The sequence below is a fragment of the Arachis ipaensis genome, chromosome B3 (assembly GCF_059453495.1).
Source record: "Arachis ipaensis isolate K30076 ecotype BB chromosome B3, ASM5945349v1, whole genome shotgun sequence".
Taxonomy (NCBI): Eukaryota; Viridiplantae; Streptophyta; class Magnoliopsida; order Fabales; family Fabaceae; genus Arachis; species Arachis ipaensis.
In genome coordinates, this window is record NC_142438.1 from 88951290 (window position 1) to 88967990 (window position 16701).

Genomic DNA, 16701 nt, shown 5'->3' on the forward strand with positions numbered 1-16701 from the left:
CCTTCCATGAGAAATTTGGATGATTTCTCCATGATGAGTTATAGGTGTTTCCATAAGGTTCACCTAAGTAATTCACCTCTGCTATTGCAGGGTTCTCAGGATCATAAGCTTCTTCTTCATAAGAAGCCTCTTGAGTACTGTTGGATGCAGCTTGCATTCCATTCAGACTCTGAGAAATCATATTGACTTGCTGAGTCAATATTTTATTCTGAGCCAATATGGCATTCAGAGTATCAACTTCAAGAACTCCCTTCTTCATAGGTGTCCCATTATTCACAGGATTCCTCTCAGAAGTGTACATGAACTGGTTACTAGCAACCATGTCAATGAGTTCTTGAGCTTCTGCAGGCGTTTTCTTTAGGTGAATGGATCCACCTGCAGAAGTGTCCAGTGACATCTTTGATAGCTCAGATAAACCATCATAGAATATATCCAGGATGGTCCATTCTGAAAGCATGTCAGAAGGACACTTTTTGGTCAACTGTTTGTATCTTTCCCAAGCTTCATAGAGGGATTCACCTTCTTTCTGTTTGAAAGTTTGAACATCCACTCTAAGCTTGCTCAGCTTTTGAGGAGGAAAGAACTTGGCTAAGAAAGCCGTGACCAGCTTATCCCAAGAGTTCAGGCTATCTCTGGGTTGAGAGTCCAACCACACTCTAGCTCTGTCTCTTACAGTAAAAGGGAAAAGCATGAGCCTGTAGACTTCAGGATCTACTCCATTAGTCTTAACAGTATCACAGATCTGCAAGAATTCAGTTAAGAACTGAAAAGGATCTTCAGATGGAAGTCTATGAAACTTGCAGTTTTGCTGCATTAGAGAAACTAATTGAGGTTTCAGCTCAAAGTTGTTTGCTCCAATGGCAGGAATGGAGATGCTTCTTCCATGTAAATTGGAATTTGGTGCAGTAAAGTCACCAAGCATTCTCCTTGCATTGTTGTTGGGTTCGGCTGCCATCTCCTTTACTTGTTCGAAATTTTCAATCAAGTTGTCTCTGGATTGTTGTAATTTAGCTTCTCTTAATTTCCTCTTCAGAGTCCTTTCAGGTTCTGGATTAGCTTCAACAAGAATGCCTTTTTCTCTGTCCCTGCTCATAAGAAAGAGGAGAGAAAAAGAAAAGAAGAGGAATCCTCTATGTCACAGTAAAGAAGTTCCTTATTGTTAGTAGAAGAAAAGAAGAAGAGAAAAATCTGAAATCAGAAAGAGAGAGAGAGGGTGAAGGATTTTCGAAAATATATTTTTTTTTTTTTGAAAAAGAGTTAGTGATTTTTGAAAATAGTTTTTGAAAAAGGTTAGTAGTTTTCGAAAATTCAAATAAAAAATAATAAAATGATTAGTTTAAAGAAATTTTGAAAAAGGGGGAGATATTTTCGAAAATTAGAGAGAGAGAGTTAGTTAGGTAGTTTTGAAAAAGATGAGAAACAAACAAAAAGTTAGTTAGTTGAAACAAATTTTGAAAAGATATTTTGAAAAGATAAGAAGTTAGGAGGTTAGAAAAGATATTTTGAAATCAAATTTTTGAAAAAGATAAGATGAGAATATATTTTTGAAAAGATATGATAAAAATTAGTTTTAAAAAATATTTAATTTTTAAAATCACAATTAATGACTTGATTCACAAGAAATCACAAGATATGATTCTAGAACTTAAAGTTTGAATCTTTCTTAACAAGTAAGTAACAAACTTGAAATTTTTTAATCAAAACATTAATTGGTGATGTTATTTTCAAAAATTTGATGTAAAATTAAGAAAAAGATTTTTGAAAAATATTTTTGGAATTTTCGAAAATAACTAAGAAATTTGAAAAAGATTTGATTTTTGAAAAAGATTTTGAAAAAGATGAGATTTTTAAATTGAAAATTTGATTTGACTCATAAAAACAACTAGATTTTAAAAATTTTTGAAAAAAGTCAAATCTAATTTTCGAATTTATGAGAGAGAAAGAGGGAAAGATATTTTTTTTTATTTTTGAATTTTTATGATGAGAGAGAAAAACACTAAAAAGATGCAATGCATGAAATTTTTAGATCAAAACAATGAACGCATGCATGAATGCTATGAATGTCAAGATGAACACCAAGAACACTATGAATGTCAAGATGAACACCAAGAACATATTTTTGAAAAATTTTTAATGCAAGGAAAATATGCAAGACACCAAACTTCGAATTCTTTAATGCTTAGACACTAAGAATTCAAGAATGCATATGAAAAATAAGAAAAGACACAAAACATGCAAATGCAAAGATCAAACAAGAAGACTTACCAAGAACAACTTGAAGATCATGAAGAACACTATGAATGCATGAGAATTTTCGAAAAATGCAAGATGCACATGCAATTGACACCAAACTTATAACATGACTCAAGACTCAAACAAGAAACACAAAATATTTTTTTTATTTTTTATGATTTTCTAATTTTTTTGGATTTTTATTTTATATTTTTCGAAAATTATTTAGAAAAGAGAAAATAAGGATTCCAAAATTTTTAATATGAATTCCAGGAATCTTGCCATGTTAGTCTAAAGCTTCAGTCCAGGAATTAGACATGGCTCACTAGCCAGCCAAGCTTTCAATGAAAGCTCCGGTCCAAGACACTAGACATGGCCAATGGCCAGCCAAGCTTCAGCATGTAATTCAGACATGACATGCCTGACATACCCTACAGTCGTATAACAGCTGATGGTTGGAAGCCTCAGTCCAAAAGAATTTAGACATGGCTTTATAGCCAGCCAGGCTTCACATGCTTCATGAAACACTAGAATTCATTCTTAAAAATTTTGAATCTAAATTTTTTTTCGAAAACAGGTGAGAAAATTTTGAAATATTTTTGAAAATTTTTTTGAAAAGAAAACAAAAAGAAAATTACCTAATCTGAGCAACAGGATGAACCGTTAGTTGTCCAAACTCAAACAATCCCCGGCAACGGCGCCAAAAACTTGGTATGCGAAATTGCTACTTAGGTTGTGAATTGTTGTTCGAAATTGATTCCCCGGCAATGGCACCAAAAACGGATGCACAGAACCATGGTCTAAACATATCTTCACAACTTCACATAACTAACCAGCAAGTGCACTAGGTCGTTCAAGTAATACCTTACGTGAGTAAGGGTCGAATCCCACGGAGATTGTCGGTATGAAGCAAGCTATGGTCACCTTGTAAATCGTAGTCAGGCGGATATAAAATAGTAATGGGTTTTTGAAAATAAATAATAGAATAGGAATAGAAATACTTATGTAATTTATTGGTGAGAATTTCAGATAAGCGAATAGAGATGCTTTCGTTCCTCTGAACCTCTGCTTTCCTGCTATCTTCATCCAGTCAGTCTTACTCCTTTCCATGGCTGACATCACCACTGTCAATGGCTACTTTTGGTCATCTCTCGGGAAAATGATCCAATGCCCTGTCACGGCACGGCTAATCGTCTGGAGGCATCACCCTTGTCAATGGCTTCATCTTATCCTCTCAGTGAAAATGGTCAACGCACCCTGTCACGGCACGGCTATTCATCTGTCGGTTCTCGATCATGCTGGAATAGGATTTACTATCCTTTTGCGTCTGTCACTAACGCCCAGCAATCGCGAGTTTGGAGCTCGTCACAGTCATTCAATCATTGAATCCTACTCGGAATACCACAGACAAGGTTTAGACCTTCCGAATTCTCTTAAATGCTGCCATCATTCTAGCTTACACCACGAAGATTCCGATTAAGAGATCTAAGAGATACTCATTCAATTCTAATGTAGAACGAAAGTGGTTGTCAGGCACGTGTTCATAGGGAATGATGATGATTGTCACATTCATCACATTCAGGTTGAAGTGCGAATGAATATCTTAGAAGCGAAATAAGATGAATTGAATAGAAAACAGTAGTACTTTGCATTAATCTTTGAGGAACAGCAGAGCTCCACACCTTAATCTATGGAGTGTAGAAACTCTACCGTTGAAAATACATAAGTGAAAGGTCCAGGCATGGCCGAGAGGCCAGCCCTCAAACGTGATCTAAGATAGCATACAACTGATCAAAGATTCCTAATACAATAGTAAAAGGTCCTATTTATAATAATCTAGCTACTAGGGTTTACAGAAGTAAGTAATTGATGCATAAATCCACTTCCGGGGCCCACTAGGTGTGTGCTTGGGCTGAGCTTGAGTGTTGCACGTGTAGAGGTCCTTTCTGGAGTTGAACGCCAGCTTTTGTGCCAGTTTGGGCGTTCAACTCTGGTTTTGGCTCCTTTTCTGGCGCTGGACTCCAGATTTGGGCAGAAAGCTGGCGTTGAACGCCAGTTTACATCGTCTATTCTTGGCCAAAGTATGAACTATTATATATTTCTGGAAAGCCCTGGAAGTCTACTTTCCAACGCAATTGGAAGCGTGCCATTTCGAGTTCTGTAGCTCCAGAAAATCCACTTTGAGTGCAGGGAGGTCAGAATCCAACAGCATCAGCAGTCCTTCTTCAACCTCTAAATCTGATTTCTGCTCAAGTCCCTCAATTTCAGCCAGAAAATACCTGAAATCACAGAAAAATACACAAACTCATAGTAAAGTCCAGAAATGTGAATTTAACATAAAAACTAATGAAAACATCCCTAAAAGTAACTAGATCCTACTAAAAACATACTAAAAACAATGTTAAAAAGCGTATAAATTATCCGCTCATCAAATATATCCAGGATGGTCCATTCTGAAAGCATGTCAGAAGGACACTTTTTGGTCAGTTGCTTATATCTCTCCCAAGCTTCATAGAGGGATTCACCTCCTTTCTGTCTGAAGGTTTGAACGTCCACTTTAAGCTTACTCAGCTTTTGAGGAGGAAAGAACTTGGCTAAGAAAGTCGTGACCAGCTTATCCCAAGAGTTTAGGCTATCTTTGGGTTGAAAGTCCAACCACACTCTAGCTCTGTCTCTTACAGCAAACGGGAAAAGCATAAGCCTGTAGACTTCGGGATCTACTCCATTAGTCTTAACAGTATCACAGATCTGCAAGAATTCAGTCAAGAACTGAAAAGGATCTTCAGATGGAAGTCCATGAAACTTGCAGTTCTGCTGCATTAGAGAAACTAATTGAGGTTTCAGCTCAAAATTGTTTGCTCCAATGGCAGGAATGGAGATGCTTCTTCCATGTAAATTGGAATTAGGTGCAGTAAAGTCACCAAGCATCCTCCTTGCATTATTGTTGTTAGGTTCGGCTGCCATCTCCTTTTCTTGTTCAAAAATTCCTGTAAGGTTGTCTCTGGATTGTTGTATTTTAACTTCTCTTAGTTTCCTTTTCAGAGTCCTTTCAGGTTCAGGATCTGCTTCAACAAGAATGTTCTTGTCCTTGCTCCTGCTCATATGACAAAGAAGGGAATAACAAAGAAAATAATAATAGGGATCCTCTTTGCCTCAGTAGAGAGAGGTTTCTTTGTGTGAGTAGAAGAAGAAAGGGAATAAGAGTGAAGAAGAATGGATAATCCAAACACAAGGGTGAGGATAGGAGCATAGATATGAGGTGAGGAGAAGTGTTAGTAAATTAATAAATAAATAGAAGGAGATGAGGGAGAGGGAATTTCGAAAATTAATTTTTGAAAAGAAGTTGATGATTTTCGAAAATTAAAGAAGAATTAAAATTAAAATTAAAATTTAAACAATTAATTAACTAAAAAGAATTTTTTTTTGAAAAAGAGGGAGATATTTTTGAAAATTAGAGAGGGATAGTTAGTTAGGTAGTTTTGAAAGAGATAAGAAACAAATAAAAAGTTAATTAGTTTGTTGAAACAAATTTTGAAAATCAATTTTTAAAAGATAAGAAAATAAGAAGTTAGAAAAGATATTTGAAAAAGATATGATATGAAGAGGTATGATTAAAAAGATATGATTTTGACAAAGATAAGATAAAAAGATATTTTTGAAAAGATATGATTGAAATTAGTTTTGAAAAAGATTTTATTTTTAAAATCACAATTAATGACTTGACCCACAAGAAATCACAAGATATGATTCTAGAACTTAAAGTTTGAATCTTTCTTAACAAGTAAGTAACAAACTTGAAATTTTTGAACAAAAACATTAATTGTTGATGATATTTTCGAAAATATGATATAAAATTAAGAAAAAAATTTTTGAAAAATATTTTTAAAATTTTCGAAAATAAATAAGAAAAATGAAAAAGATATGATTTTTGAAAAAGATAAGATTTTTAAATTGAAAATTTGATTTGACTCATAAAAAACAACTAAATTTTAAAAAGTTTTGAAAAAGTCAACTCAAATTTTTGAAAATTTATGAGTGAAAAAGGGAAAGATATTTTTTTTTATTTTTGAATTTTTAATGAAGAAAGAGAAAAACATGAAAAAGACTCAATGCATGAGAATTTTTTAGATCAAAACAATGAATGTATGCAAGAACACTATGAATGTCAAGATGAACACCAAGAACACTTTGAAGATCAAGATGAACATCAAGACTTATTTTTTTGAAAATTTTCAAGAAAAGAAAAACATGCAAGACACCAAACTTAGAAATCTTTAATGCTTAGATTCTAACAAACGAAAAAAATGCATATGAAAAACAAGAAAAGACATAAAACAAGAAAATTTAAAGATCAAACAAGAAGACTTACCAAGAACAACTTGAAGATCATGAAGAACACTATGAATGCATGTTTTTTCGAAAATTACATAAATTTTTAGAAAAATGCAATTGACACCAAACTTAAAAATTGACTTAGGACTCAAACAAGAAACACAAAAATATTTTTTTGAATTTTTTTGATTTTATGAATTTTTTTGTTATTTTTCGAAATTTATTTGAAAAAGGAAAATAAGGATTCCAAAATTTTTAATATGAATTCCAGGAATCCTGCACTCTTAGTCTAAAACTTCAGTCCAGGAATTAGACATGTCTTACTAGCCAGCCAAGCTTTCAGTGAAAGCTCCGGTCCAAAACACTAGACATGGCCAATGGCCAGCCAAGCTTCAGCAGATACCTATCAAGCATACAACAGCTGATACTTCATCCAACTTCATATACTTATAAGTGGAAGCCTCAGTCCAAGAATTAGACATGGCTTTACAGCCAGCCAGGCTTCATCATGCTTCATGAAACTCTAGAATTCATTCTTAAAAATTCTGAAGAACATAAATTAATTTTTTCTTTTGGAAATTTTTTTTGAAAATTAAAAGAATAAAAACAAAAACTTAAAATTAAAATAAAGTTACCTAATCTGAGCAACAAGACGAACCGTCAGTTGTCCAAACTCGAACAATCCCCGGCAACGGCGCCAAAAACTTGGTGTGCGAAATCGTCATACTGAACTAGGAGAATCAATAACACTATCTGAACTCTGAGTTCCTATAGAAGCCAATCATTCTGAACTTCAATGGATAAAGTGAGATGCCAAAACTATTCAAGAGGCAAAAAGCTACAAGTCCCGCTCATCTGATTGGAGCTATGTTTCATTGATAGTTTGGAATTTATAGTATATTCTCTTCTTTTTATCCTATTTGATTTTCAGTTGCTTGGGGACAAGCAATAATTTAAGTTTGGTATTGTGATGAGCGGATAATTTATACACTTTTTGGCATTGTTTTTAGTATGTTTTTAGTAGAATCTAGTTACTTTTAGGGATATTTTTATTAGTTTTTATGTTAAATTCACATTTCTGGACTTTACTATGAGTTTGTGTATTTTTCTGTGATTTCAGGTATTTTCTGGCTGAAATTGAGGGACTTGAGCAAAAATCAGATTCAGAGGTTGAAGAAAGACTGCTGATGCTGTTGGATTCTGACCTCCCTGCACTCAAAGTGGATTTTCTGGAGCTACAGAACTCAAAATAGCACGCTTCCAATTGTGTTGGAAAGTAGACATCCAGGGCTTTCCAGCAATATATAATAGTCCATACTTTGAATGATTTTAGACGACGTAAAAGGGCGTTGAACACCAGTTCTATGCTGCTGTTTGGAGTTAAACGCCAGAAACAAGTCACAAACCAGAGTTGAACGCCAGAAATACGTTACAACCTGGCGTTCAGCTCCAGAAAGAACCTCTGCACGTGTAACATTCAAGCTCAGCCCAAGCACACACCAAGTGGGCCCCGGAAGTGAATTTATGTATCAATTACTTACTTCTGTAAACCCTAGTAGCTAGTTTATTATAAATAGGACTTTTTACTATTGTATTAGACATCTTTGAACATCTTTGGATTATATTTTGATCTATTGATCACGTTTGGGGGCTGGCCATTCGGCCATGCCTGGACCTTTCACTTATGTATTTTCAACGGTAGAGTTTCTACACTCCATAGATTAAGGTGTGGAGCTCTGCTGTTCCTCAAAGATTAATGCAAAGTACTACTGTTTTTCTATTCAAATCAACTTATTCCGCTTCTAAGATATTCATTCGCACTTCAACCTGAATGTGATGAACGTGACAATCATCATCATTCCTTATGAACGCGTGCCTGACAACCACTTCCGTTCTACCTTAGATTGAATGAGTATCTCTTGGATCTCTTAATCAGAATCTTCGTGGTATAAGCTAGATTGATGGCGACATTCATGAGAGTCCGAAAAGTCTAAACCTTGTCTGTGGTATTTCGAGTAGGACTCTGGGATTGAATGACTGTGATGAACTTCAAACTCGCGAGTGCTGGGCGTAGTGACAGATGCAAAAGGAGAGTGAATCCTATTCCAGCATGATCGAGAACCTCAGATGATTAGCCGTGCTATGACAGAGCATTTGGACCATTTTCACAAGAGGATGGGATGCAGCCATTGGCAAGGGTGATGCCTCCAGACGATTAGCCATGCAGTGACAGTGCATCGGACCATTTTTCAGAGAGGATCAAAAGTAACCATTGACAACGGTGATGTCCTTACATAAAGCCAGCCATGGAAAGGAGTAAGATTGATTGGATGAAAACAGCAGAAAAGTAGAGGTTCAGAGGAACGAATGCATCTCTATACGCTTATCTGAAATTCTAACCAATGAATTACATAAGTATTTCTATCCTTATTTTATGTTTACTTCTTATTTAATTTCGAAAACTCCATAACCTTTTGATATCCGCCTGACTGAGATTTACAAGGTGACCATAGCTTGCTTCATACCAACAATCTCCGTGGGATCGACCTTTACTCGCGTAAGGTTTATTACTTGGACGACCTAGTACACTTGCTGGTTAGTTGTGCGAAGTTGTGATAAAAAGTTGAGATTACAATTGAGCGTACCATGTTGATGGCGCCATTGATGATCACAATTTCGTGCACCAACAACCTTGCCAAGAAGGGCCATAATCTTCCCTTTGGCCTTCACCTCTTTGAAGTTGCTCCCACGGATACAGCTATGATAATTATGCGTGACTTGTCTGGTTCTCCCATTTTAAGGGGTTCTTGTTAGTTTTCTTTTTGGGGTCTTCGACCCCTTTTGTCATCTAAAAAAAAAGTCACATTTTTCATATATATAACAATGACTAATATCACATATTATAACTTGTGAAATCATATTATTAAATATTGATAAGTTTGGACTACTTTAAAAAAAAATAAAAAATTACTGATTGATTCATAAAATTTTATTTTTAGAAATTTGTCTATAATCTATTATTAATAATGGAATTACATATATGGTATTTATCTTATATGTATTTTATTATTTAAAATGAAAAGTAAATGTGTTAATAGTGGGCAGTTGAACAGTTCATCTTTTCTATTATTTAAAATGGATTGCTTATTTTTCTTATTATTTAAAATCGTCCCTCTTTCCTATTAGTTGAAACGTTTTATTTTTAAGAGTTTGGTCCAATTTAAATCATTAATATTTTTTATTATTTTCAAAAATTATATTTAATTATTTATAAATACATATATCTCGTGATAATTAAACGAGATACATGTTATCTCGTTTTCATATATCTCGTTTACACATGTTATTTGGTTTACACTGTAAATAAGATATGTGCAAAATAATATCGTTTACAGTATAAACAAGATAAGAAAAGGGTATTTATTTTGGTAAATATTTTTTAAATTATTTATTAAAATAAAAAATTCTAATTTATACTGATATTTATTAAAATTTATATATATAAATTAATTAATAATTTATTAAAAATAATTTAATATTTATGTTGAGAAATGATTACCCAAATTACTAAACACTGCTTCTTCTCCTAAGCTTTTCGGTAAAAATATTTCACAAGCTGAGAAAGACAATCCAATCCGAGCATTTAGGTTTTGACCCATAATGAAGCCCGTTTGCCCACCCGAAATAGGAAAGAAAAAAACGAAGGATCAATAGTCTAAACCACGATACTAGCGCGTGTACGAAAGTTTTGAGCATTGAACGCCACCAGCAATCCACATAACGAGAGGTTACTCAACACGCGCCACTGCTTTTACTATGGAAACATACAATTTTCTCCAACGAGACTCTCGGCCATAAAAGCCCCTCGCGCTTTACTTTTATCGTGGTTCGCACTTTCCTAGGAAAGACCTTCCTCATTGGTGCGTGAACTGCATGTTATACATTTTCACGTGAGTCTACATCCCGAATTTTGGCTAATATAATGCTTCCCGCCCCTGGCACGGCTCTTCACAGCTCCAAACGCTTCGTTTTGTTGACGCTTCTACACGAACCCTCAGTTGCCGAACACATGTGACGATTCGTTTAAACGACAATCGTTTCGACCAAGAGAGAGAAAGACGAAGTTCTAGTGAGAGAAACAACGAGAGAGACTGAGAGAGAAAGAGAGATCTGATCGGAACGCACAGGTAAACGAGCATCGAAACCCTACTGTTCCTTTCTCTCCTTGATACGTTTTCTTTGCTCTGGTAGTTTCTTCCCTTGATTTGGGGAAGGTTTCGAGTGAGCCCTAGGAATTTCGGTGGTTGATTTGGCTGTGGAATGAAGCCCTAGGGATTCTAGGTTTAGGTACCTATTTCTGTTCTATTTATTTTTCCTTCTGCCGGATTGTTAATTTTTGGGTTTAAAACCCTAGGATTTTGGGGATTTTGGGGGCTGGTGTTCGAATTAGGGTTTTGGATGCATGTATGGCTTCGGGACCTATAGATGGAGTAGATGAAGGAGCCAAAGAAAAGCAGAGATTCTCGGAGAGGAAGGTGTATACAAGAAGAGTCTTCAAAAGCACCAAGAAAGACCTCAACGCCCTGAACACCGCCACCGCCACCGCCACCGCTAAAAACGACCATACTTCTACTGCCAAAAATGAGAACACCGCAACTTCCAAACACGACGACACTGCTACTGCTACAAGTGCCACGGCCGATGCTGCGGACACTACTGCAGCCACCACAGGCACTCCCAGTGCCATCTCTCCCACTGCCACCGATACTAACAATATACCTGACAGAAGCTATGACCGTACTGTCAAGAATATTGACAGGGATGGGCCAATGGATAAGAGTCATGATGTGGTATTGGCCGAGTCACCTGCACCAGCAGCACAGCCAGTACAGCGGCTAACAGCTGTGCTGGAGGATGTGGATTTGGTGCAGCCTCAAGTGAATTCAACGCTAAAGGATGGGAGCTCTGCTCAGCAGCAAGAGAGTTCAATATTAGAGGATAAGGATTCAGCTCAGCCCCAAGAGAGTTCAAGGTTAGAAGATGAGGATTCTGCTCAGCCACAACCACAAGAGAGTTCAAGATTGGAGGATGGGGATTCTGCTCGGCCAAAAGAGGGTTCAAGATTGGAGGATGGGAATTCTGCTCGGCCGCAAGAGAGTTCAAGAGCTGAGGAGAGTTCAAGGTTGGAGGATGGGGATTCAGCCATGCAGGAAGGGAATTCTGTTCAGCCTCCCGTAGTACAGCTTTCTAATGACTCCTACAACCATCCACAGGAAGAAGCTTCTGGCCCTGATATCCGACACCATAATGATGAACCTCTGAGTGGCGGTGTAGCTCCTAGCACCCAGAACTTGCCTTCAGGGAGTGAGGCTCTGGCACCAGTGCTGCAGGACAGAATTAAGATCAATTTGTCCTCAAGGTCGAAGCAGGAGATGCGAGAGCTTCGATGGAAGCTTGAAAATGAGCTTGATGTAGTAAGGAATCTTGTTGGAAGGATTGAACGGAAACAGGGGCAGGTTGATGGGTATGGTCAGTTGAGCGTTTTACCTAGTGATGGGGTTGATAATGGAAGTGGAGCAAAGCGTTCTCTATCAGAGGTGGTTTCTGCTGGTGTTCCACGAGAGTCTATAAGGCCTTATCAGCATTTGTGTTTACCAGTGTTAGAGAATAACCAAGGGGTTGGTGAAAACATTGAAAAGGAGAAGAGAACGCCTAAAGCAAACCAGTTTTATCGTAATTCAGAGTTCTTGCTTGCAAAAGATAAATTCCCACCTGCAGAGAGCAACAAGAAGTCAAAATTGAATTTGAAGAAACATGGTGGGAGAGAAATTGGACATGGTCTTGGTATGGGATCCAAGTTTCTTAAGAGCTGTAGTTCATTGCTTGGAAAATTGATGAAACACAAACACGGTTGGGTATTTAATTCTCCAGTTGATGTTGAAGGACTTGGTTTGCATGATTATTTTAGTATTATCACCCATCCAATGGACTTGGGTACTGTGAAGTCAAGGCTGAGCAAGAATTGGTACAAATCTCCAAAGGAGTTTGCAGAGGATGTGAGACTCACTCTTCGGAATGCTATGACATATAATCCAAAGGGACAAGATGTTCATGTAATGGCAGAGCAGCTTTCAAAGATATTTGAGGATCGATGGGCTATAATAGAGTCGGATTACAATCGTGAGATGAGATATGCCATAGATTATGGGGCAGCTCCCATTGCCCCATCACCTCTCTCTAGAAAGGTTCCTACTTTTCCTCCTCCTCCTCTTGATATGAGAAGGATTTTGGATAGGTCAGAATCAATGGCTCACACTCCGAGACTCATGAACATTACTCCATCAAGTAGAACACCAGCTCCAAAAAAGCCAAAGGCAAAAGATCCTAATAAAAGAGACATGACATTTGAGGAAAAGCAAAAGCTAAGCACAAACCTTCAAAGTTTACCTTCAGAGAAGCTTGATGCTATTGTACAGATCATTAAGAAGAGAAATTCAGCACTTCATCAACATGATGATGAGATTGAAGTTGATATTGATAGTGTGGATGCTGAGACACTCTGGGAGCTTGATAGATTTGTGACGAACTATAAGAAAAGTTTAAGTAAAAACAAGAGGAAGGCGGAGCTTGCACAAGCTAGAGCAGAAGCTCAGCGGAATGCCCTGCAGAAGGTAAACCATTGAATTTTGTCAAATTGGCATTGCCTCTTTGGTGGACCGTTATTTCTAATGTATTTTATCTCTTTATTTAGAGCCAGGTACCAGTTATGTTGGACGTCCCTAGAGCAACACAAGCAGGTGAGATTCCTAAGAATCTGAGTTGTCATTTGAATCACTATTTATATCAATTTTTTTTAAAGAGATATGTTTATTGCTTTCTTATTAGCAGAAGAACGAAATGTTCATCCATCCTTGCCTGTGCAAGGGGGAAATCAAGCTGATAATGCAAGTAGGTCAAGTAGTTCAAGCAGCTCAAGCAGTGATTCTGGATCTTCTTCAAGTGGTACTTTGATTAGTAACTTTAGCTAGCACATGTTGCCTGTTATATGTGATATTTCTTATTTTGAAGTCAAATGTCCATTGTTACTCATTTGCAGATTCAGATAGTGACAGTTCCTCAGCATCTGGATCTGATGCAGGGTCACAAGGAACCTGAGTTATGTCAGGTAAAATTACAGCCTCTGAAGTTTTATTCTGCATTATACTTTGTGGCTATTATAGTTTATGCATTCTTTATCATTTTCGAATCATTACTTCTTGGTTAACACTGGTATTAGTGAGGTAGGATCCTTCATTCTGAAGTGTCATGTATGTAGCTTTGAATCTTTTCTTTTTAACCATCACTATGAGTAATGGTCTCGCCATGAATGATTTGCCTAATTGCCAAGGTTTGTGTGGTTAAGTGCATTTCCGGTGTTGCCGGCTTGTATATTGTTTGCAAACACATTCGAGTCGACCCACTCGTATTTATGTTACATATTGAAAAGTCAGTCATGTGATATGTGTTCAGTAATTACGAGGCAATTATCTAACTGAATACTTGTCTAAATTTTGTATAATTGGACCATGCTAGCATGCTACAATTAGATTATACTATTCAATATTCAATTTAGGTTGTCAGTAAAAGAATTTTAAGCTATTTTGTAAACATGCGGATGAATAGTCATTTGCTTCTTCCTCCCTCTGTTTTGATATCATCTAGTGGTATTTTGTTACCCCATTCAAGATATAGTCCATGTTCTAAAAAGTGAACAAGGTTTAGTTAAACTCCACCGAGTCATATCAGCATTAATGAGCATACAGTGTGTTTCAAAACTTATGTAGAGATCAACATAATTCTTGAGAGAATTGAATTAATTTTGAGAATTGTTTGATTTCGAACGAAAAAAAAGTTGAACTGAATTACAATGTTCAGCATATGTTTGAATTAACTTGTTTGAAATTATTCACGGTGGTTCCTCTGCCACCAACACTTCCTTTAACAACCAACATCCAGCCCCGTGCCCCCTGCTCCCCACCGTCCTCACTAAGTCTATCTATATCAAAATCCATAGAAGGCAAGACCTACAAGCATGGTTGATGATGATGGAGGTGGTGGGAGTGATGGCAACAATGATGATGGCAGTGGTGAGGCACGGTGGTTGTTTTTAATGCCAAAGCATGGGAAAAAATTTTGATTCTTGAGAGTATTGAAATCACAAGGTTTTCAATCACACTAATATAGCAATATGATGGATATCAACTTCATTGTCTACACTGTGTACTGATTCTAATTTCTTCTATTTACTTTCCTTTGATATAATTAGTTTATTCCATCTTTTTTGCTTCAAGTATGTTTATTGTTTACGCATGCGATGGACCAATTTTATTGTTAGTTACCACTAATTTTGAGTTCATTTTGTTCTTTTTCATTCTCCATATGAGCTAGTATTTTTATTTATTGAACAAGAGATTAGTCTCTTCCACTTAGGAATCAAAGGATACGATGGTGCTATACTGTCAGTTAGATTTCTGTATATTTAAATTGTATATTGGCTTTTATGATGATTTGGTTCTTAATAGTATTTTTCTATTCCTTCTCGATTTTGTTCAATCCCTGTATTTTTGTATAATGTGTATGATTTATCTCAGGTGCTATATAATATGTTTACTAAATTTTCTTCTATATTTATTCTCTCTCTGGAGCTTTAATGTCCAAAGAAAATATGCGAGTTATATGTACTGTACTTAAGTTGGCGTTGGAGCTTATAATTTGGTTATCGTTCAATTGTATTTGCTGAGTACATCATGAGTTTAAGCGCTGGACTCCTAAATCAAAATTAGCTTTTGCATTAAATAGATAAGTTATTCATGATGCTGTTTTTAATCGGATGATAATAGATTATACTTGGATTAATGCAAACTTATGACTTATCACTGGATGAAAAAATGTCAATATTGTTCTTCTGAGATGTCTTTTTTGGTTCTGCTCGTTGGAACTAGTTGTTTTATGTGGGCACTATTATAAGAGGCATTTGTGGTTTTTTGAGTACCTGAGTTGTTTAAATCCGGATTACATTTTTCTTTTTTTGGTTGTTCCACTGTCTTTATTAGCAGCTGTCAAAAATGATCGGGTGTTTACTGTATTGGCTTGTGTTGCTGATTTTGAAATGCTGGTTTCCGGTTCTCTATTTTTAACTGTCTAGGTTCTTCATTTTGATCTTCTTTACTCTCTCTATTTTCTCAAATTGTTATCTTTATGTGCTTTGCTGGTTTATGGTTCTGTTTGACTATTTCTAATTTTTTGTAATTGTTTGCAGATGTCACACATGTAGAGTAAATAGGTATTCGGTGCTTGGCTAGTTGGTTTTTGAAGACCTTACAGATTATGGATCTGTTGGATTATTGAGGGAGCATTCTGATGTCCACCATCCTCCTCCTACTGATGCAGTATAGGATTTTTGCTTCCAATTTGTTCCAGCTGTGTCTCCATCTTTACTTGTGACTTCGTTGGAATTCTTGACACGATTTCTTGTATCATAATTAGGTAGTTATTAGTTAGGGTTCCGTAGCATTTGTACATTGCTAACTACTGCTGCGTGTCGAGTTCCATTGATGACTTGCCTTTTGATTTTTTTGCTAGCAGATTCAGGATTCATGGTGTTATACAATGGTAATCTGTAATTCCAAGTTCTTTTAAGTAATTATTTGTTTCCCATGAAAAAAGCCTAAACCCCAATTAACAAGGCATTGTGTTCCCGCAAATATAAGTGGTTCAACCCTCCTCGTTAAAAACAATTTTAATTATTGGGACTATGCTAAATTAATTTTAGTCGTTGTTTAACTAAATTCTTAATCAAGACTCCCGAAAGAATTAAAAAATTAATATTATTTTTTCTCTGATTTGCGTTATTTCCTGTTTTTGGGTCTCTCTTTTGCCTTTCTCCTCCTTCCGTAGTGGCGTTCTTTTCTCTTTCTTTCTTTAATTTTTTTAACCTTTTTATGTTTCTTTCGTTCTATTTTACTATTGAGGCTGGATTTTTTTCCCATTTTTTTTATATATTTTATTTTTTATCCAAAATTTTTTATGTCATAAAACAATTGTTAGTTTCATAAAATTTATTTCTATTATTTAAAGAAATAGTAATTGTTTAGAGAT

At 36.0% G+C, this 16701-nt stretch overlaps 1 protein-coding gene and 1 non-coding gene across 3 annotated transcripts; both read left to right on the forward strand.

The window, feature by feature from the left end:
* The first annotated feature begins 451 nt into the window (after positions 1–451).
* On the forward strand, positions 452–559 carry LOC148571508 (small nucleolar RNA R71). The gene has a single exon (XR_015907841.1). It is a non-coding gene; the product is annotated as a small nucleolar RNA R71 (small nucleolar RNA).
* Positions 560–10449: 9890 nt separating this feature from the next.
* On the forward strand, positions 10450–16309 carry GTE4 (global transcription factor group E4). 2 transcript variants are annotated; one of them, XM_088509995.1, is made up of 5 exons: positions 10450–13235; positions 13316–13361; positions 13453–13566; positions 13661–13729; positions 15863–16309. In XM_088509995.1, exons 1-4 carry the CDS (start codon positions 11031–11033, stop codon positions 13717–13719), a joined length of 2424 nt encoding a protein of 807 aa, XP_088366121.1. In that variant the 5' UTR covers positions 10450–11030; the 3' UTR covers positions 13720–13729; positions 15863–16309. The 2 variants fall into 2 exon arrangements, with proteins under 2 accessions (XP_088366121.1, XP_088366122.1); XM_088509996.1 differs by having other exon boundaries at positions 10575–13235; positions 13322–13361; positions 15863–16307.
* The last annotated feature ends 392 nt before the right edge of the window (positions 16310–16701 follow it).

Excerpts from the sequence above, each read along its gene's own strand:
- GTE4 (XM_088509995.1), top strand. The coding sequence starts at position 11,031 with ATGGCTTCGGGACCTATAGATGGAGTAGATGAAGGAGCCAAAGAAAAG. Across the intron at positions 13,362-13,452 it reads CCCTAGAGCAACACAAGCAG|AAGAACGAAATGTTCATCCA; the intron begins GTGAGATTCCTA and ends TCTTATTAGCAG. Across the intron at positions 13,567-13,660 it reads TTCTGGATCTTCTTCAAGTG|ATTCAGATAGTGACAGTTCC; the intron begins GTACTTTGATTA and ends ACTCATTTGCAG.